Source organism: Hypanus sabinus, chromosome 5 (assembly GCF_030144855.1).
Source record: "Hypanus sabinus isolate sHypSab1 chromosome 5, sHypSab1.hap1, whole genome shotgun sequence".
Classification (NCBI taxonomy): domain Eukaryota; kingdom Metazoa; phylum Chordata; class Chondrichthyes; order Myliobatiformes; family Dasyatidae; genus Hypanus; species Hypanus sabinus.
The window spans coordinates 129,445,974-129,468,557 of NC_082710.1; the positions used below are offsets into that span (position 1 = coordinate 129,445,974).

The 22,584-nt window shown below is 38.4% G+C and overlaps 1 protein-coding gene across 6 annotated transcripts in view; it reads right to left on the reverse strand.

Moving 5' to 3' along the window:
- Nucleotides 1-424: 424 nt before the first annotated feature.
- The window catches only part of ndfip2 (Nedd4 family interacting protein 2), an 81,756-nt gene continuing 59,596 nt past the window's right edge, over nucleotides 425-22,584 (reverse strand). For 4 of the 6 annotated variants that reach the window (XM_059970389.1, XM_059970390.1, XM_059970386.1 and 1 more), the window contains 3 exons: nucleotides 18,186-18,252; nucleotides 3,273-3,378; nucleotides 425-1,553 (listed from right to left, as the gene is read on the reverse strand). In XM_059970389.1, coding sequence (XP_059826372.1) covers nucleotides 3,275-3,378; nucleotides 18,186-18,252 — 171 coding nt within the window. In that variant the 3' untranslated portion in view covers nucleotides 425-1,553; nucleotides 3,273-3,274. The remainder of the gene's footprint in view (nucleotides 1,554-3,272; nucleotides 3,379-18,185; nucleotides 18,253-22,584) is intronic. The other 2 variants (XM_059970388.1, XM_059970387.1) reach the window with 2 other exon arrangements.

Here is a 22,584-nt window from a genome sequence, read left to right on the forward strand (position 1 = left end):
TTAATTTGCATTTGGTTTGGTTATGTGATTGGTTCTTTATTGAACTGCTGCTAATAGATGCCATTGAGTATACAAGTCATGTATAAAACTGGAATCAATGCCCTGCATCATTTTCTTTTATCATCACTGACAAGAGTGATTTCTTAATGTCAATGAGCTACAGTTCACATAACGATGTGTACTCCAAGAAATTCTTATGCAAACCAATGGCCAAAGCCAGTGTATCTATTAACTTGCTTGTTAAGGAAAATATCACACATACAGCACATCTTTCTCTGAAAGCAAGGTGTATACTCTCACATTAGCTAGACATAAATACAAATCAGCATTTTTACCAAAAAAATCATACATTTTTATTCAAATTCAGAAAAGAAAATGAAACTGTATTTTTTATGTTGGTGAATTGTTGAAGACAAAACCAAAGTAAATTATCAAATCAGCATTTATTTTTCATCAAACCTTTATGTGCAGATTTCTGCACTTACATCTTTGCAAACTCAACAAATCACCATCACTGATTCAGATACTTTTAAATTACTCTCGACTTTCTTTGACTTCCTTTCAAGTAATTTTTGAAAAAAGCATTAAGTCGAAATGAACAATCCTTTCAAAAAGTTGCTTGATTCAATGATCAACTTTAAAAGAAAATCAGGCAAATGAAGCATTTCATAACAGGGTGTAAAAAGCTATTGTAACAATCTATCTTAAAGTTAAAATTAAGTTCCAGTTACATTTTTTCTAGCAATTTGATGCAACATTTGAGCTGATAAGAGAATAGTTGTGTAAGCAAAGCAGTTTCATGTCATGCAATTGTCAACTGTAAAATGTGAATAATGAAATAAACCAGCAAAGCCATTTCAAAAGCTTAAAACCATACAAATATGTGGAATTTCTTCCTGCTCTGCAAGTTTTATAAAGGCATGTCAAGAAAGTCAATAGACCTCTAATTTCAAATCCAGTAAACTTTTTTTCAAATATTTCACCTTAATTGGGAAAAGGACTAATTAAAAATTTCAAACAATAATTTTAAATAATTCTAGGAACAATTAATTTTCCCCAAAATTATGGCTAGGTAGGCAAAAAAGGCAAAGCCCTTTGGATATCCAGTTACAAACATATTAGCAACTGAGGGGTAAATCTTTTGGTCTATAATTCATGGAACAATGAAAGCTTCACTAGGTTTTCTGTAGCATTCTGTAGATTAGAATTTACTAATATTTCAAAAAGGGCTTTATGTATATTCACTTTTAATTTCAAACCTGAAAGGTTAAGTTCCAACCATCAAGCAATTCAGAAAATTGACTCATCTTATAATGAGTCTTTCAATTCAGTACTTTGCTTAGATTTTGTGGTAACTCATCTTGTTTATTCTTCAGTAGTTTTACAAGCAAATAACTTGGCAGCTTGAAGCATATCTGGACAGTTCACATTAGGAAGGAATGTTCAAGTTGCTCATTAGCCACATTCTAGAAGATACAAAATTATGAGATTAATCATTTGGGATTTCTTTCACCGTCCACATTTCCCTTCCAATCTTCTACAGCGGCGCTCTTCTGAAGGCAAAAAGATATATATAGATATAAAATGTGGAGTAGTTGCATTGTTTTGATCAGATTTTTTTTTTACTATTTCCCCTAGGGGAACATTCATTTTACACAAAGCTGAGCAATCAACATTCTGTGCATATCTACACTAGAACAGGTGCAGAGCGGTCACAATTGTCCACCATGGCAATATCATTGAAGGACACACTCAGCGATTCAGGAACAGCTTCTTCCCCTCTGCCATCCGATTCCTAAATGGGCATTGAACCCTTGGTCACTAACCCACTTTCTTTTAAATAGGTAGTATTTCTGTTTTTTTGCATGCATTTTAATCTATTCAATATACATTTACTGTATAAAGTATACTGAATAAGATTTACTTATTTATTATTATTTTCTGTTTTATATTATGTATTGCATTGATCTGCTGCTGCTAAGTTAACAAATTTCACGTCACATACCGGTTGGTGATAATAAACCTGATACTGATTCTGTGGTAAAATCCTGCAGCTTTCACCAGGTAAGGAACAGGGAAAGTCCAACCAAAATACCAAATATGAAATAAAATCACCGGTAAATCACTGACCTGAAATCTCAACTCAATTTTCTTTCTCAAAGATGTTATTTGATTTTATGAGCATTTTCTGTTTTATTTCAGATTTACATCATTGGCAGTATTTTATTTTTGAATTAATTCTAAAATATTTGACTGCAAACATTCCATTTTATTCACGTCCTGAACTTATATTTTTATTAAACTAGGCATAATTTGACCATTAAAAATACATTATATTTATTAAAATACATTTTAGTTATTAAAACATATTGAAGGTGATATGAACCATTCAAATGCATTTCTGAAGATGTTGGTACCCAGCCAAAATTAATGGCAGGACTTAATGAAATAATCATGTGATTCTCACTTGGCAGCACAATGCCAGAGACAGGAACATATAGGAAATGATCTCCACAGTTAGTGAACAAGTAAACATTTCAGCTGCAATTCGATCTTGGGAGCCAGGACATCAGTGTTACTGTAATGTTACCAGTAAAATGGGACACAGGTCAGGATAGAATGGGGTTAGGGAAAATAATAACAAAAGACATGTAGTCAGAGAGGGGGGGTGGCACAAAAACTAAAGGCCTTAAAGGTTTTGGACCATGAAGCACCCAGCACCTTCTAGTTTATTTCAAGTTTATTGTCCAGTTCACACTCATTTCTCTACTTAACCTCTTCTAGATATCCCTCTTATTAATGAAGAAGCTGCAGTGCCAACAATTTAATTATTCTACAACTTTTGAATGTTAACTATGCCCTCCTCTCACTTCATCAAAGCCCTGATGCATGTTAATGCCTGGTAATGAAGTTAGATTGCTTGAACCTGAAATCTAAATACTTCCCCTTGGTTCTTCTTGGTGGTGATTATGGAGACGTGATTCAGTGGTTTAAAGAAAGTTTATGAACATAAGTACCGTACATAGCCATATTCCTACCATCCCTGGCTCTGTACCTAGGAGAGGATTCATTTTCATAACAATGTTTGGGTACTTAAAAGTAGGGTGGCATTATAAGGCAGTAGTGGAGTGCTAATGAAATGTTTTTGATCACTGAGCAAATATGAACGAACAAAATCATTTAAGGAAAAGGAAGCTATCAAACAACTGAGGGAGAAATAAAGTAAAACAGGTCACAGCATTATTCATTTTGCCATTGGAACGTGTCATTACCTCTAGTACAAGAAGAAAAGTCTGGTCCTGTGTGCTGCAGCCATGTTCTCAGACATGTTTCTGATTTTCAGGTAATTGATAAAACCTCTGAAAAACAGCAGCAACCCTGAAGAGAAAGGAAATACAAATGACTTTCAGAGTCCCAAAAGGAATAAGAAGAAAAATATATAAATATATTTTAATTTGGAATGGCTGTAAGAAAATTATGTTGTTAACAATGTGACGACCATAGTCCTGAAAGGTCTTGACGCTAAATATTGACTAACTTTTCTCCTCTATAGATGCTGCCTGATCTGATGTGTTCTTCCATTACTTTTTTTTGGTGCTCCTAACTGCATGAATAAAGAAAGATTTATGCAGTAGTAAAGGTTTATAAACTTGCTTCAGGATATTTAAAAATTAGGCTACCACTACCAATTTAAAACCAGCACAAAACACCAAATTATTCTTGCTTCAATTTTGTTCAATGTCAGAGATTCTCCATTCACTTTAAGTACAAATAATCAAACCCAGTTGAGGCTTCTACACTTCCTTTGCTTTCATAGTACAGAAGCACAGATCAAATAGCAGCTTTGATTCCCATACTTCATCCTGCAGAAAGCATAACTTCACACCTTCCTCCCTCACCATTTCAACAAATTGGTTTAAATAGGTCGAAGAAAATTGTTCCAATGGTACCAATGGTCTATTTTCTCACTCATACTTGCACAAGGTAGAAACAGCTGTATGTACAGAATGAAATGAATTCCTTTTCTAACAGCAATCTACCTGACAACTGTCCTCTATAGCAACAACCTTCAAACAAATTTAATTTTATAAGCAGCACCTGTGCCACCAATAAACCCAGACAATTTGTAACGGGGCCAATTCACAATGTTTTCAAAAGGAAACAAAGTTGTAAGTTAATTAGTGTGACGCAACATGAGTAATGATTTGCAGGCACAAGAGGCTGCAAATGCTGGAATTTGGATTACATGGGTACTTGGAACACCAAATAATCTGCGAGAGAAACTCAATGAATAGAACAGTATATCTGGGAGGAAAGGAATTGTTGGCTATTTCGGGTCTAAATTCTATATATCCTGATGTTCCTCCAACAATTTGTTGGATGTGTGATTACTGTATGCTAACCTGGAGGGCAAACATTAAAAAATGGTCATGGATATTTTCAATTGAATTTAACATTATGATGTTAATCTAGAAAATCTTGATTAGTTACTAGTCTTGAAATTATTGGCCCCCTGCATAGAATTTTAGAAGCTGAGCACTTCGATGCCACCAGATATGCATCTCTCACTGCAACCGTGGACTGGTAGTTATCTCTTATAGGTCCTAGAAACATAGAACATAGATGCAGGAGTAGGCCATTTGGCCCTTCGAGCCTGCACCGCCATTCAGTAAGATCATGGCTGATCATCCAACTCAGAACCCTGTACCTGTTTTCTCTCCATACTCCCAATCCCTTTAGCCACAAGGGCCATATCTAACTTCCTCTTAAATATAGCTAATGAACCAGCCTCAACTGTTTCCTGTGGCAGAGAATTCCACAGATTCACCACTCACTGTGTGAATAAGTTTTTCCTCATCTCAGTCCTAAAAGACTTCCCCTTTATCCTTAAACTGTGACCCCTCGTTCTGGACTTCCCCAACATCGGAAACAATCTTCCTGCATCTAGCCTGTCCAATTCTTTTAGAATTTTACACGTTTCAATAAGATCCCCCCTCAATCTTCTAAATTCCAGTGAGTATAAGCCTAGTCGATCCAATCTTTCTTCATGTGAAAGTCCTGCCATCCCAGGAATCAGTCTGGTGAACCTTCTAGCTGTGGACTGGTAGTTATCTCTTCTCTGAGAACAGCAGTAATTCTCATGAGGTTTCCTTGCCGAAGCAAATTTTTACATTTGAAAACCTGTAATCCAATGCTGTCAAGATGACAATGAATGTGACTAGAAGTTTTGTAATCCATATAGTTATAATATACAATATCAACAACCTCTGCTATGTGGATGATACAGCACTGATAGCAAATAGTGAAGTAAATTTACAGAAACTAGTATCTACCATCAACAGAGAGCGAAAGACTTGGCCTAACCTTAAACAAAAAGAAAACTGAAGTAATGGTAATATCAAAGAAACCTGATATCCCAAACTGTAGGATCGTATTGGGAAATGAAATCCTGAAACAAGTTCACAACTTCAAGTACCTTGGATCATGGGTAACATCTGATGGCAAATCGAAAACAGACATAAAAGCAAGAATAGCAATGGCAAGAACAGCATTTACAGAAATAAGAAACATTCTAACAAACAAGAAAATAGCAATTGACATCCGCCTTAGAACTCTCAGCTGCTACATTCTTCCTAAGTTGATGTATGGCTGCAAGTCATGGACCATCACAAATGCACTGGAAAAAAGAATCAATGCAGCAGAGATGTGGTTCCTCAGAAGAATGCTATGCATATCATATACGGACAGGAAAACCAACGAAAAAGTTCTATAGGGAACGAAAACAAAATGTACATTACTTAAAAAAAATCAGAAAACAGCAATCAAAATTCTTTGGACACATCATGCAGAGAGACATTAGAACATTTAGTTACAACTGGAAAGCTGGAAGGAAAAAGAAGCAGAGGCAGACAGAATGAGAATGATAGATGGATTAACATCATGGTTAGAAAAAGGGGAGGCAACAACTACAACTCAGAGTGTCAGGGACTGTGAAGGATAGAGAGACATGATCACCCATGCCGAACAGCAAGGCACCTGAATGATGATAATAGTTATAAACCAGTGGAATATGAATACCCTCTCATACAAGTTCTCTATATTATCGATAATAACACAGTTGTAATCCATTTTTGGCAATAAGAACCAAATTCAAACTCTACAACTAGTACAAAACTCCAAGAATTTCATTACCTTGTCTCAAGTATCAAGATCATCTTCAGATTCTATGATGAAATACCCAGGTTAGGTTGATTAAATGAAGCTATATTAAGAAGTAATCCTGTGTCTCCCCCCCACCCCGCCACCTCCACTTTCAACTGTTATGAATGTGCAGCAACTCTGAGGGGCCGAAGGGTACAAAGTCGCCCCCTCCTTTTTGAGAATCGCAAGCTCGCTATTAATTTGAGTCTGGGACCCAGGAAATGAGAGAGAGACACGCAGAATCCACGAGGTTTGGAATGTGTCCTGGCTTCAGCAAAAACAGAACCACTGATAACGGCTATCGCCCTTGGAGACAGAATTGTGTATTGAGTACTGTACTATTCACTGAAGCCCCTCAGGGGACGACCAGAGTGGGCTGGTTGAGGGATTGCATCATCCCAACCTGATTGACATCTGAGACCCTGTGAGTAAGGATAAAAGAGGGTCTGGGGAACAACCCCTTTAGATGCACCAGGAGAAACACTGGAAATCCAGTGACAGCGTTTTATAGCGAACGCCGGTGAGAGCTTGTGTGCGTCCTCCCTTGCCAGGGTGGCGGGCTCATCATGGAAGAACGGCTTAGCTAAAGGAGAGACCACACCAACGAGACTCCAACAGATCGAAATTATAAAAGGAAAGCTGGCAAGTTTTTCTCCCAAAACTCTCTCTCTCTCCAACCATTGCAACCCAGCGGTCCCCAAAGGCTGCAGCCTCCATGAACTGAGTGAACTTTATATTTCCTTCGGACAATACGTTATCCCCTAGACAACGATAGAGCTTATTTCTTATTATTATTATACCCACACTTTTAGATTTAGTATTGATGACATATATTATCTGTATATTTGCATTGATATTATTTTTGTGTATTTTTACTAATAAATACTGTTAGAAATCGTATCATCAGACTTCAACGGACCTCTCTATCTTTACTGGTAAGTGATCCAGTTACGGGGTTCGTAACACAACATTTAACCTTTATAAATAATTTAACTGGGAATAAAATGTTAATATTTTGTGATTATAATTATAATGTTACTCAGGAATTCTTTCCTTCCTTTCTGAAGCTGATATGTGGCTTCATAAACAAAACATCTGCCAATAATTCTCCCAAGTTTCCACTTTTCTTGTCCAAAACTGGTAAGGTTATTTACAGAGTCCCTATAATGGACACAGCTGTAATTATCAGGGAGTAGCAGCAAAGATTCAGGAAAGCAGACTAAGATGGTTTTGACAGACAACTAAATTGATCATGCTTGAATACGAAGATAATTTCTGATCTTTTCTCCCTATTTCAAACCTCCTTCTTAAAATCCTCTGTTTTTTCCACTATGCCTCCAACAAATGTGCTGAGATCAGCTGCTTCAATCCCTTTCAAACTCATTAAAACATCCTCCTCACCCTTTCTCAGGCTCCAGCTAATTTTTTTGTTCCCTATTGTTTCTCTCTCCCATCTCGCCTTGGGACCTTCAGGAAACAAATCATGCATCTTCAAGTTTGTTGTCATTATCCCACTCCACAAAAAAAACATTGCTTTTTTTCTGCACCTTTATTCAAATGCCTTTTGCTTTCCAATATCTTTGCACAAGACTTCTCTAAAATCAATCTGACCCTTAAGAAGATCCATGCTTTAATCGCTCCAGGTGGATTTCTACCCCTAACAGAGAGATAACACAGCTCTTTTTACAAGTTCAAAGTAAATTTACTATCATATACAACCCTGAGATTCATATTGTAGCAAGCAACCGCAATAAATAGAAGGAACACAATAGAATCAATTACAGGCACACCCAACAAGGTGAACAATCAATGTGAATAAAATACAACAAACCATGTGAATACAAAAAGAAAGAGATAAATAAATAAACAAGCAATAAATATTCAGACCATGAGACGAAGAGTCCTTGAAAATGAACCCAGTTCAGTAATGGGGCGAGTGAAACTGAACCTCTGGTTAAAGAGTCTGATGGTTGAATAGTAATAACTCTTCCTGAACCTGGTGATGTGGGTCCTGAGGCTTTTTCCTCATGACAGCAGTGAAAGGAGAGCATGGACTGGATGTTGGGGGTCCATGAAGATGGATGCAGCTTTGCTGTGACAGTGCTCCTTGTAGACATGCTTAATGCTGGGGAGGGCTTTACCCATGATGGACTGGGCCTCAATCACTACCTTTTTGTAGATTTATCAGTACAAGGGCATTGGTGTTTCTATACCAGGCCACAATGCAACCAGTCAACATCCTCCAACACACATCTGTAGAAGTGTGTCAAAGTTTTAGATGACATGCCAACTCTTCACAAACTTCTAAGAAAGTAGAGGCATTGCCATGCTTTCTTTGTGATGGTACTTACATGCTGGACCCAGAACAGATCCTCTGAAATGACAACACTGAGGAATTTAAAGTTGCTGACCCTATTCACCTCTTATCCCCTGAAGCGGACTGGTTCATTGACTCCAAAGTCATTACTTACAACTCTGATATATGCTTCTGACCATATGCTGTGCAAAGGTCCACCTCAGTAACATCATTCAATTGATCCTACTTTAGTTCATCTGCAGGTTAAATTTTTTGTTTATTTGAAATTCAACTACCACAATAATTTCTGGATTGTCCTTCCAAGCCCTATCTCAAAACCATCTCAAAGCCTATCTCAAAGCCATGAACAACGTTGCAGCCTGGGCTCTAATACACATGAAGTTCCGTTCACCCATCACCCGTTGATGACTTTCGAAATCACTGGTTAAACACTGCCTTATGAAATAACGTCATCAACTAATTTTATTGAAGTTCTCTCTGGGAATATCTTGTGTTATTCCTCTTTGAGATACCAGTCTAAACCTTTCATAAAATATTGCCTTGAAATCATCCAGTGAAAAAGACTTTTTCTTATAGTGTACTCATGAAACTTACAATCAAAACAAAGATTTATCAAGTCTTCCTAAGATTCAAAAGCCAATCATTAAAAAGTATGCTATTATTTTCTTCTTTCCATTTGCACAGCACATTATACTATTTATCTAATATGATGCAAATCATATGAGATCCTCTGGCCCATTACCACTCATGTAGTCCTGATCAGTGGGCTGCAATTCTGATTCCAGCTAAATTGTTTTACTTGCACATACAATAACAGTGACAATATCTGCACTAGCACACTTATAAAACTGCGTTAAAGAATAGAACTACGCAAAATATTAAAGCTATCAACCATTAAAAGGGGGCATAGGAAGCCATGTCCTACAAATTTAATAGTTTTGTCGGGACGAAGAGGGTTATCTATGTGGATGATAGCAAGACCTTTAACAAGATCTCATGTGGTAGGTTAGTGCAGAAGATTAGAAAACATGGGATCAAAGGCAAGCTAGCCAAAGCAATACAAAAATTGGCTTGCTGGCACAATGCCTGCCAGCAAGGGTGCACACCTGAGACTGAAGCTGCATCCCTTGTTGTTTATCATATACGTTACTGATTTGGGTGACCTGAAGGTGGAATAATTACTAAATTCGCAGATGACAATGTTGGTGGTAGAAAGGGCAGTGACAAGGATGCCCAATGTAATGTTGAAGGTAATCAAAGATGTGGCAGATGGAATAGAGTCACAGAACACTACTCCGCAGAAACTGATCCTTCGACCCATCTAGTCCGTGCCAAACAATTAATTTGCCTAGCCCCATCAACATAGACCCGGACCACAGCCCTCTATAATCCTCCCATTCATGTCTAAATGGGTCTTAAATGTTGAAATTGAAACCGCAACTACCATTTGCACTTGTAGATTACTCCGCACTTTCACCACCTCGAGTGAAGTACCTTCTCATATTCCTCTTAAACATTTCACTTTTCAATAGTGTCTAGTTCTCATCTCACCCAACCTTATTTGGAAAAAGCCTGTTTGCATTTACTGTATTGATATACTTCTTAATTTTGTATGCCTCTATCACATCTCCCCTCATTCTTCTATGCTCTACAGCATAAAGTTCTAGCCTATTTAACCTTCTCCTAACTCAGGACCTCAAGTCATTGCAATATCCTTGTAAATTATCTCTGCACTCTTTCAATCTTACTGACATCTTTTCTCTGGGTAGGTGTCTGCACACAATACTCTAACTTGTGCCTCAACAACATCTTACACAATTTCAACATAATACCCCAGTTCCAATCTCAATGCATTGCCCTATCAACTTATGACACCACTTTTAAGGATACTGATCTGTATTCCCAGATCCCTCTGCTCTACTGCACTCCTCAGTGCCCTACCACTCACAGAGTAAGACCTACTTTGGTTGGTCCTCCCAAAGTGCAACATCTCACACTTGTTTGCATTAAATTCCATCTGCCACCTTTCTCCCGATTTTTCCAGTTGGTCCAGATCCTACTGCAAACTTTAAGATAGTTTTCCTCCTCCACGACATGTGTAATCTTGCCATCATCTACAAATTTGCTGATTCAGTTTACCACATTATCATCCAAATCACTGATATAGATGAGAAACAAAATGGACCCAACACAGACTCCCGTGACACATCACTAGTCACAGCCCTCTAGTCAGAGAGGCTACCACCTACTACCACCCTCTGGCTTCTCCCACGAAGCAAATATCTAATCAAATTTACCAATTCATCATGAATACCAAGAGACTGAACCTTCCCGACCAACCTCCCATGCGGGAACTTGTCAAAGGCCTTGCTAAATATATGTAGGCAACATCCACTGCCTTGCCTTCATCAACTTTCCAGGTAAGTCTTCAAAAAATCTCCATAAGATTAGTCAGCCACGTCCTACCACGCACAAAGCCATGTTGACCATCCCTTTCTATCCAAATACTTATGTACCCAGTCCCTTAGAACACCTCCCAATAACTTTCTCACTACCTGTGTCTGGTTCACTGGCCCATAACTTCTTGGCTTATTCATAGAGCCTTTCTTAAACAACGGAACATTAGCCATCCTCCAATCCACTGGCACTTCACCCATAGCTAAGGATGTTTTTTTAAAATTTCTGCACTAGCCTCCCACATAGTGCAAGGGAACAGTTTCTCAGGCCCTGGGGATTTATCCATCCTAATTTGCCTCCAGACAGCAAACACCTCCTCCTCTTTAATGTGCATAGGGTCCATGACCTCACTGCTGCATTGCCTCACATCTATAGACTCTGGGTCCATTTTCTGAAGTAAATACAGATGCAAAAAATCCATTTAAGTTCTCCCCCATGCTTTTTGGCTCCATGTATTCTTCCTGCCTGCCTATATCTGTTATGCACCTCCTTTTTTGTAACCAGGACCTTATTATCTCTCAATAACCAAGGTTTCCAAATCCTATATTACTTGATTTTTATTATGTCAAGAACATAGAAACTCTACTGAAAAAGCCTCCCATTTACCAAGTACATCTTTGCCAGAAAACAACCTGTCCTAATCCACATTTACCAGATCCTTACTGATATCATCAAAATTGACCTTCCTGCAATTTTGAATCTCAACCTGAGGACCACACCTATCCTCTTCCATAATAACATTATGATCACTAGATGCACCTGCCCTGTCTCATTCTTTAATAGATCTAGTATCACACACATTCTCACTGGGATCTTTGTACTGATTAAGGAAACCTTCCAGAACAGATTTAACAACTCTATCCCATCCAGCCCTTTTACAGTATGGGGATCCAAGTCAATATGTGTACAGTTAAAATCATTTACTATCACAAGCTCATATTTCTTGCAACGATCTGCAATCTCGCTACAAATTTGCTTCTTTAAATCCTGTGAGCTGTTTGGTGATTTACAATATAATCCAATTAATGTGGTCATACCCTACTTATTTCCTCAGCTCTACCCATAAAGTCTCACTAGATGTGCTCTCCAGTCTGTCCTGACTGAGCACTGCTGTGACAAACTTTCTGACTAATAATGCCATCCCTCCCCCTTTAAACCCTCGACTATCATGTCTAATACAATGGAACTCCAGAACCTTGAGCTGCCAGTCCTGCTTCTCCTGTAACTAAGTCTCACTAGTGATTTACTAGTCTCAATAATGTCTTAAATCCATGTGCTGATCCATGCCCTCTCATCTATCTTTCCTACAATACTCCTTGAATTGAAATAAATGCAGTTCAGAACATTAGTCCCTCCATGCTCAACCTTTTGATTCCTGACTTTGTATACAGGCTTAACGGCATCTTTCTCCAAAACCACACCACTATCTGTTCAGGTGCAATAATTCCCACCCTATCTGCAACTCTGGTTTAAATCTGTCCGTGCAGCACTAACAAACCTTCCCTCTAGTTCAGGTGCGAACCATACCTTATGTACAAGTCCCAACTTCCCTGGAAGGTGGTCCAAAAATCTGAAGCTGTCCTTCCTGCACCACCTCCTTAAGCAGTGTGATTCGGATGCAGAATCAACAAGGGTAGCAAATACAGTGCTCAAAGTGTTATATCTCAATGCATGGAATATAAGAAATAAAGTGGATCTTGTTACACTTTTACAGATTGTCAGGTATGATGTTACAGCCATCACTGAATCATTGCTGAAGTATGGTTGTAGTTGGGAGTTGAATGCACAAGGTTACACATTGTATCGGAGGGATAGGAACGTACGCAGAGGGGATGGCATGCCTCTACTGGGAAGGAATGACATCAAATCAGTAAAAGATGTGACATAGGATTGGAAAATGTTGAATCCTTGTGGGTTGAGTTTACTAACAGCAAGGGTAAAAGGACCCTGATGGAAGTTATAAACAGGCCTCCAAACAGTAGCTGGGTTGTGGATTATAGATTACAACAGGAAATAGAAAATGCATGTCAAAATGGCATTGTTATGATAGCAGTGGGAGATTTTAACATGCAGGCAAGATTGGGAAAATCAAATTGGTAATGGATCTCAAGAAAGTGAATTTGTTGAATGCCTATGAGATGGCTTTTTAGAGTGGTTTGTCATTGAGCCTACAAAGGAATCAGCTATACTGGATTAAGTGTTATACAAGGAACCGAAGGCAATTAGGGAACTTAAGTTAAAGGAAACCTTTGGGCGAGTGATCATAACATGATTGAGTTCAACTTGAAATTTAATAAGGAGAAAGTAAAGTCTGAGCATCAGTGTTTCAGAGGAGTAAAGGAAATTACAGTGGAATTGTAACTGGGAGGAATTGCCCGAAGTAAATTGGAAGAGGTTGTTTGTAGGGGTGATAGCAGAGCAGCAATGGCTTGAGTTTCTGGGAAAAATGAGGAAGATGCAGGGCAGACGTATTCCAAAAACAAAGAAATACTCAAATGGTTAAATAGTACAACCGTGGTTGACAAGTCAAAGCTAACGTAAAAGCGAAAGAATACAACAAAGCAAGAATTAGCAAAAATCTACAGAAAGCAACTAAAAGAATCGTTAGGACGGGGAAAATGAAATACGAAAGCAAGCTAGCAAACAATATCAAAGTGGATAGAAAACGTTTTCAAGTATATAAAAAATAAGAAAGAGAGTGGATATAGGATCACTAGAAAATGAGGCTGGAGAAATAATAATGAGGGGCAAGGAGATGGCAGATGAACTAATGAGTATTTTGCATCAGTCTTCACTATGGAAGATAATAGCAGTATGCCAGGTGATGAAAGGTATGAGGGAAGAAAAGTGAGTACAGTTACTATTACAAGGGAGAAGGTGCTCAAAAAGCTTAAAGATCTAACAGTACCTGGACCAGATGAACTGTACCCGAGAGTTCTGAAAGATATAGTATAGAGTTTGCGGAGGCATTAATAATGATATTTTAAGAATCATTGGGACTCTGGTATGGTTCTGGAGTACTGGAAAAATTGCAATGTCAATCCACTTTTTAAGAAAGGAGGGAAGTAGAAGAAAGGGAATTATAGACCAGTTAGCCTGACCTCAGAGGTTGGGAAGATGTTGGAGTCAATTGTTAAGGATGAGGTATGGAGACAAGATAGGACAAAGCCAGCATGGTTTCCTTAAGGGAAAATCTTGCCTGACAAATCAGTTGGAATTCTTTGAGGAGATTACAAGTAGGATAGATAAAGGGGATGCAGTGGATTTTGTACATTTGGATTTTCAGAAGGCCTATGACAAGCTGCCACACAAGGCTGCTTACCAAGTTAAGAGCCTATTACAGGAAAGTTACTAGCATGGTTAGAGCACTGACTGATTGGTAGGAGGCACTGGGAAGGAATAAAAGGATCCTTTTCTGTTTGGATGCCAGTGACTAGTGGTGTTCCACAGGGGTCAGTGTTGGGGCTACTTGCTTTTATGCTGTATATCAATGATTTAGATGATGGAAAAGATGGCTTTGTTGCCATATTGCAGATGATACAAAGATTGGTGGAGGGGCAAGCAGTGTTGTGGAAACAGGTAGGATGCAGAAGGACTTAGACAAATTAGGAGAATGGGCAAGAAAGTGGCAAATTAAATACCAATGTTGGAAAATCCATGGTCATGCACTTTGGTAGTAGAAATAAATGTGCAGACTATTTTCTAAATGGGGAGAAAATCCAAAAATCAGAGATGCAAAGGGACTTGAGGAGTCCTTATGCAGAAGATCCTAAAGGTTAACTTGCAGGTTGAGTTGGTGTTGAGGAAGACAAATGCAAAGCTAGCATTCATTTCAAGAGATTTAGAATATAAAAGAAGAGATGTGATGCTGAGGCTATATCAGGCACTGGTGAGGCCTCACCCTGATTATTGTGAACAGTTTTGGCTCCTCAACTAAGAAAAGATGTGCTGGCATTGGAGAAGGTTCAGAGAAGGTTCACAAGGATGATTCCAGGAATGAAAAGGTTATTATGAGGAATATTTGATGGCTCTAGGGCTGTACTCACTGGAATTTAGAAGGATGAGCAGGATCTCATTGAAACATTTCAAATGTTGAAAGGCCTAGACCGGGGGTCGGCAACCCGCGGCTCCGGAGCCACATGTGGCTCTTTTACGTCTGTGCTGCGGCTCCCTGTTGCTTTGGGAAATAATTGGTTGTGGCGACCCTTTTCCTGGCACATCCGAACCGACTCACAATTAGATAGCCTACGGGCGTTTGCGAGCACAGAAATTTGGAGCCTCTGCGCCATGGGGGGCAGGTTGAGGGAGGCTTAAAAGTGAGGCTGAAGATTTCGAATAAAGTTTTTTCCTTCGACTGCAGTTACCGACTCCGTGTCGTAATTTTAGCGCTGCGTGTAGCACACCACTACATGGTCAGTATTTAATTAAAATGTATTTTATGTTAGTTTGTTAGTTTTTGAAATGTAAATCTAAATTTGAAGATTATGGTGATCTTGTACAATCTAAATAAGACGTTGTGGCGACCCATTTCCTGACACATCCGAACCGGCTCACAATTAGCCAGCGTTCAGGCTAAGGGAGATAGCCTACGGGGGTTTGTGAGTACCTGTCTTTTGCAGCATCCGCGCCCATGGGGGGCGGGTTGAGGGAGGCTTAAAAGCAAGGCTGTTTAGTTCGAATAAAGCTATCTTTGCAGTTTACTGACTGCGTGTAGCACACCGCTACAACGTGTTTTTATCGCTGGCTGTCCAGAGGGGAGGTACTGAAACGCTTTGTCGCGTGTCTGGAAGAAGTGAAAACTTTCCTGGGCAGCAAAGGGCTCACCTTTCCTGAGCTGGAACAGCCAGAGTGGCTGGAAAAGCTACACTTCATGGTAGACATGACAGCGCACCTGAACACGCTGAACACAGCTCTTCAACGGGGTAAGGACGTACAGCCCTGCACATGTTGGAGGATGTTTTGGCATTCGAGCGCAAGTTGACAGTGCTTGCCAGAGATTTACAGAAAGGCACATTGTCTCACTTCCCCAATTTGAGAGAGTTCAAACAAGGTCACGACATGATAAATTCGGAGCATTTACATTCTGCAATCATCGCAATGCAAACATCGTTTGGGAAACGCTTCTGTGAGTTCAGAGAGGAAAAAAACACATTATCCTTCCTGGTCACTCCCCTAAGCATCGATCCATCCCTACTGAATACGACTGCATTGTCAGGTGTGTCAACCTGAACAAGGATGATAAATATTTTAATTGCCTATTATTTTACGTATATTCATATGTTTTCATTGTTCAGTGAAATAGTCCTTTTATTTTTCAGGTTGACAGCTGGCTGACGTTATTTTTGGTTTGCTGCTGGCGGCAAATTTAAGTTTGGCATTTTTCATAAATACAAGAAGGACTCAAATAGACGTTGAGTATTTTACTTAAAAATAACCTTCAACCCAACGTCTTTTTTTCGGAGGTCAAAATGTTTTTGTTGCATGCAGAAATGTAATTTCGTTTTCTCTGCAGGAGTTCATCAATTTCATAAATGCAACACATTATAGTTTGTTTATACATAGCATAAAGGCAAAACAAAACGTTGTATGCAGTGTTATTTCATTTTAAATGTCAAACGGGTTTTGCGGCTCCCAGTGTTTTCTTTTCTGTGGGAAACGGGTCCAAGTGGCTCTTTCAGTGGTAAAGGTTGCTGACCCCTGGCCTAGACAGAGTAGATGTGAAAAAAGATGTTTCCCATGGTGGGGGAGTCTAGGACAAGAGGGCACAGCCTCAGGATACAGGGGCATCCATTTAAAACAGAGGTGTGGAGAAATCTCTTTAGCCAGAGGTGGTGAATTTGTGAAATTTTTTACCACAGGTAACTATAGAAGCAAAGTCATTGGCTGTAATTAAGGCGGAGATCGATAGGTTCTTAATTGGAATCAAAGGTTAAGAGAAGAAGGCCGGGCAATGGGGATTGTGGGGGGGGGGGGGTGAGAGGGAGGAGGATCAGCCATGATTGAATGGTGGAGCAGACTCAATGGGCCAAATGACCTAGTTCTGCTTCTATGCCTTATGATATCATGAAAAGAGGAACTCAATCGCTACTAAGGCAGCAGGAAGATGGGATGCCCGGAAAGTGGAGGAGATGCAGATGAGGACAACATGAATGGTGGAGGTAGGGAAACCCTGTTCTTTGAAGAAGGGGAACACCCCTGAAAGAGAAGGTGTCATCCTGGGAACAAACATTTCAAGTTTAGAGCACTACACTTTTTGGAATGCTATGAAGATCTTGGAGAGGGGGACGAAGTCATTGAGCAAAGTGATTCCAGAAATAAGGGATTTTAGTTATATAATCAGACTGGGAAAGCTGCAGTTGTTCTTCTTGGTACAGCAGAGACAGTAAGGGATAGTTAAAATTCTGATGTGTATATAGGACCTCCCGAAGTTACAAACTGACTTATGTACAACCTGTACATATGAAAAAGCAATTGCAAGAGCAGTGGATGGATTTAGTTTGTAGCCAATTTCTGACTTGCGATTTGTCTGTTTTATGACCAATTCACAGGAATGAAGCATGCTATAACCTGGGGAGGACCTATACATAGAATAACTTCTTGACAGAGAGAGCATATAGAAGCTGCTCCCATTGGTGGATTGGATAAAGAACAAAGTGACATAAGGAAAACTAGTTTTACAGAGCAAGTGGTAGGAATTCTCTGCCAAACATAATATAGGAGACCATTTCACATGTTAATCTTGACAGCCAGAATATCTACCAGCCAGGTTGTACCGTAGCTAGATTTAAAAAGATAAACAAAGAGAAACTATAGGTACTTTTCATTCCAAAATATAACTGGAACTTATTGAATTCTCTTTCCAATTTTGGCAGAGTAAGTAAGAAAATAAATGAATTCCCCTGAAACACTGAAATTATTAGGATTATATCTTAATTTGTTTAAGACAATGCTCTGACAAATACTGTATGATTTAAAAACTTTTTTCTGAAGATGCAAACTTAAACATGCAAAACCAATGTAACAATTTACAAAAATATACAAAATGTCAACTTAGCCATTTGTACTAAGCATAAAATTATTCAAAAATGAACAAATTAAAAACAAAATCTCTAGTGAAGGCCCTCCACAGAAAATATATGCAATTTATGGGATTTAGGCATATTCTTTTAACTATATGACAATAGATTGTGGAAAATAAAGTTCAGCTCACCAAGAACAAGGAATATCCACCAAAGCCAATATTGACCATTGAAATAGCCATTGAAATAATCAGAAAACTGAAAAAGAAGAACAATATATTACCATAACAACTTATGTACAGTACAGGTTTAATTTTCCAATCTTTTTCCATGTTACAGCACATTATTGGAAGAGACATTTTGAATGAGAATATTTTTACTTGCAACAGCAATTTGATGGCAGGGTGGGCTCCCCATTTTATTGACCTTCATTTGGGATTATATTACTTGGCACTTTCAATATCTTCAAAAAACTTCAATGAATTCATATTGATTTTTACATGAGTCATATTTAAACTATTGTACAGTCAAAGTCAATTACACAGCTTAGAAACAGGCTCTTCAGACCAACCCATCCATGCTGCCTTCTTAAACCAATCCCATTTGCCTGTATTTGGCTCATATCCTTCTAATTATTCATGTACATGTCTAAAAGTTATTTAAATGTTGTTATTTTATACATCCCTATTTTTCATGACAGGTTATTCTACATGCCTATGGCTGTGAAAATCTTGCCTCTCAGTTTCCCTTTAAATCTTTCTCCTCTCATCTTAAACCTATGCCTTCAAGCCTCAGATGCCTCTACCCTGGGAAAAAGACAGTGACAACCCATTTCATCTATTGCCCCTCAATTTTATAAAACTAGGTCATGTCTTAGCCTGTTTTCCACCAGGAAAAGCTAGCCTGTCTCTCCTTGTATATTTGCCGGGGTCTTGAGTTACATCTACAATAGAATAATAGTTATACTATTATAAAAATGTTAACATCTGACATCGTGCATCTCTTTAAGTATGCAATAAAAATGAGCCTTATAGTTTGTTTGTTAGTTCTTTTTCCTGAATTTTGAACAAGAGACTAGCCACAAAATCTATTCTAATGAAACAATCTGTTCAACTACAATTTGATTATAAAAGGAGATTTTCAAAATAGTAAATTACTTGAATGACTTTTCATTGCACCAGCACAGTTCAACAGAGGTTTATTGCCTTAGCTTTCTGTCCACTGACTTCAACTTACAACCTTAGGTAATTTCTAAGGTAAGGACATGTTCGGCACAGCTTTGTGTGCTGAAGAGCCTGTATTGTGCTGTAGGATTTCTATGTTTCTAAGATCATTGAACACCATGGACATAACTTTCTAATCCACTGGGTTGGTGCTATGCCTGCTAGCTGCACAAGATTTAAAAACGTATTCTCCAGCATTGTTACAAGACCACTGATCCATAATCAGGATCAATGCTATTACTTTTAATAACCTGTTGCTCCTATTGTTTTGCTACTGAATGAGCAATCAGTTTTCCTGCTTTACTTTGTCACTGCTTGAACAATGCCACCATATAGCTACTAACAAAATCAGGTCTTTGGCATAAGAATACAGCATCCCACTGCTCTTGATATTAACACCACATCCATATTAGTTTAATCGTATCAGAGTGGGATGTTACAATGACCTCCTGAAAGAAGAGCTTTTGACCTTAAGCACCCCTGCTGCTAATCACTGCCAAGGATACCAGTCCCATAAAAGACCTCAAACTCATTAAAGTCTTTTATTTTTCAAACTAGACACTTCAGCATTCATTTCCCAGCAGAGTTCAACTCTTCCTGTTAATAGCTGAGCTATGATGGTTTGATTCTTAGTGCTGCAAAAAAATTCTCAAAAGGCAGCCAGGGGACATGGCTGTGTTGTTACAAGGGAACAGGTACTGTGCCTTCCTTGGAACCAGACTGCATGCATCAATAATCAAAAGATAAAAAGGTTAATCAGACACCCCACTGTGGTTACTATTCAAAACAAGTCAAGTTTCTTGTTAGATTTTTGTTGTGCTTTTATTTACACATTTTGCTCAAGATCTTTCAAATTCTTTTACTTACTTTTCTCCTTTTACAACCATTATAAAATATACATTATAATATACATTATCCCACTGAATTTAAATGGAGAAAAAGTTTATAACTGTAGGAGTATATTGACATTTTGCTACAGAAGCTGAATTTGGGACACAATTTTAATGCATCTAAGTTGCATTAAATGACAAAATAAATAATCACAGAAGTAGAACTGCTATTAAGTCTCATCAGACAAATCTACTGCAAAATAAATGGCCAAACCAAAGACAATATTGAGAATACTGAAAACTAAATAGTTTTACCTCAAGAAATTAAGACACCAGCAAGTTTGAGATTATATTGAAACAAGTTGCTTCCCAGTTGAATACGTAAAACAATGAAGATCTTTAACATTTTACCTCTTGCCCATGAACATTCCAAGACACATATGAAATACACCTTCTTGATCAAAATGTTTCAGTCACATTGCACCAGACTAACCCAGTGACCACCAGGTCCGCACTCACCATCAAGCAGCCATTTACATTAATGCAACACTAATTTTTGGCTTGTCTAAGAAGTAAGGGCAATTTACAGTGGCAAGTTGATCTAACAGCTTTGGGAGGGATGTGGGAGAAAACTGATAGTCAGAATTAAACTAACATACATATTCCACACAGAAGTACATCAGAAATCAAGATTAAACCCAAGTCACTGGAGCCACTTGGCAACAGCTCTGTCAGCTGCATGATTAGAATTGAACCGAAATTAAATAACAGAAAAATGAACTTTCCTGTAAAGACATCTTAATCAATATCACTCATGGTGCAGCATTCTTATACAGTTTACGAGATCTGCAAATGCTTCAAAGCACCAACCATTTTAACCAGTACTAAACTGGAAAAAGATAATCAGATATACTTGCTTCTGGCAAGACATAAAGGAAAATAAGGAAGGATTGTGAAATGGCAAATGAAAGATGTCCTTTTCTAAGGATGTCAGTGTAATCTTAAACTGGGAATCTTTATTCCTATCAGCATCCCAGAAAGACAGAAACACTGAGATAGAACCAATGCTACCTAGCATTTGGAGGATTTATCTGTCAAAAACAGCGACATCAATAAGGAGAAAAAAAAACTGAATAGAAAGCAGCAGTTCCCTTAAGTGTTTCAATTACTATATTGCAAATATCACCAAAAATACTCACGAACACTCAAAAATACTCAATTTCTACAGGTGTGCTATGGAGAGCATTCTGACTGGCTACGTCACCATCGGGTACGAAGGCTCCAGTGCACATAGTTGTAAGGGGCTTCAGAGAGTTGTAGACTCAGTCAGCTCCATCACAGGTGCAAACTTCCCTACCATTGAGGACATCTTCAAAAGGCAATGCCTCAAGAAGGCAGCATCCACCATTAAGGATACTCACCATTCAGGCTATGCCCTTTCCCATTACTACGATCAAAGAGGCACAGACAGAAGTCCTATGACCCACATTCAACATTTCAAAAATGGTTTCTGCCCCTCCACCATAAGATTTCTGAACAATCAATGAACCTGAGAACACTATGTTGCTATTCCTCTTTTGCATCATTTATTTTTTAAATAGTAATTTGTATTGTCTGCACTGCACTGCTGCCACAAAACAGCAAATAAGCTTATTAGATGATTTCATTGTGAATTCCAAAATTCCTCAACATCCCAAAATAGAATTCCCTTAGTACCAGTGCAAAATCACCACTGGGGAAAAAACAATATAGAGCTGAACACCAATCTAAACAAGTATTTCAAACTCAGGTGCAGATCACCCAGAAAATATTCTCTCTTTTCATTCATTCACTGTAATATAGATGTCACTGACAATGTCAGCATTTATTATCTAGTCCTAATTCTCCAGGAAGACAGACCAGACTAATAAGAAAGGAATCTTTAAAACTATTTATTAATTTCATGACTACTATTTTGGACAGCATATATGGAATTTAAATAAAACTACAGCCATTTAGGAAAAATACGCTAAGAAGAGTGGGCAGCACAAGGATAGGGTCACTGATTTGAAACATTAATTGTTTTTTCCTTCCACAGATGCTGCTTGACTTCTGGCATTTGTTTTTGGAACACACAGAGTTCCACTGACCAGGGTTCAATGCTGAGTTCTGGTGGCTTCTATGTAGAGTGTGTACATTCTGCCAGGGGGTTTTCTATAAATATATTGACTCTCTCACCCATTTGGCATTTTTGAAGCACAGAAACTACCAGGTTGCATGTGCATGTAGTTTCACCTGCAGAGTGCTTGATAATGGCAAATAAAATCCTCTGGCACTGACTGAGACCAAACTTTAAGCCAAAACTATAAATGAAAAACTTACCTTGCCAATAGTGCTTAGCTTAAAAAAAACCCTGACAGTTATGGCATAAGAAACAATCCGCCCCAGTACATACAAGCAGTGGTGTGGAATCAGTAGGACAGCATACATTTCCAATGTCTAAAATGTCATTCTGCCAGTGAAGGCTTGGCTGCAACATTCATCCATGTTTAACTCTT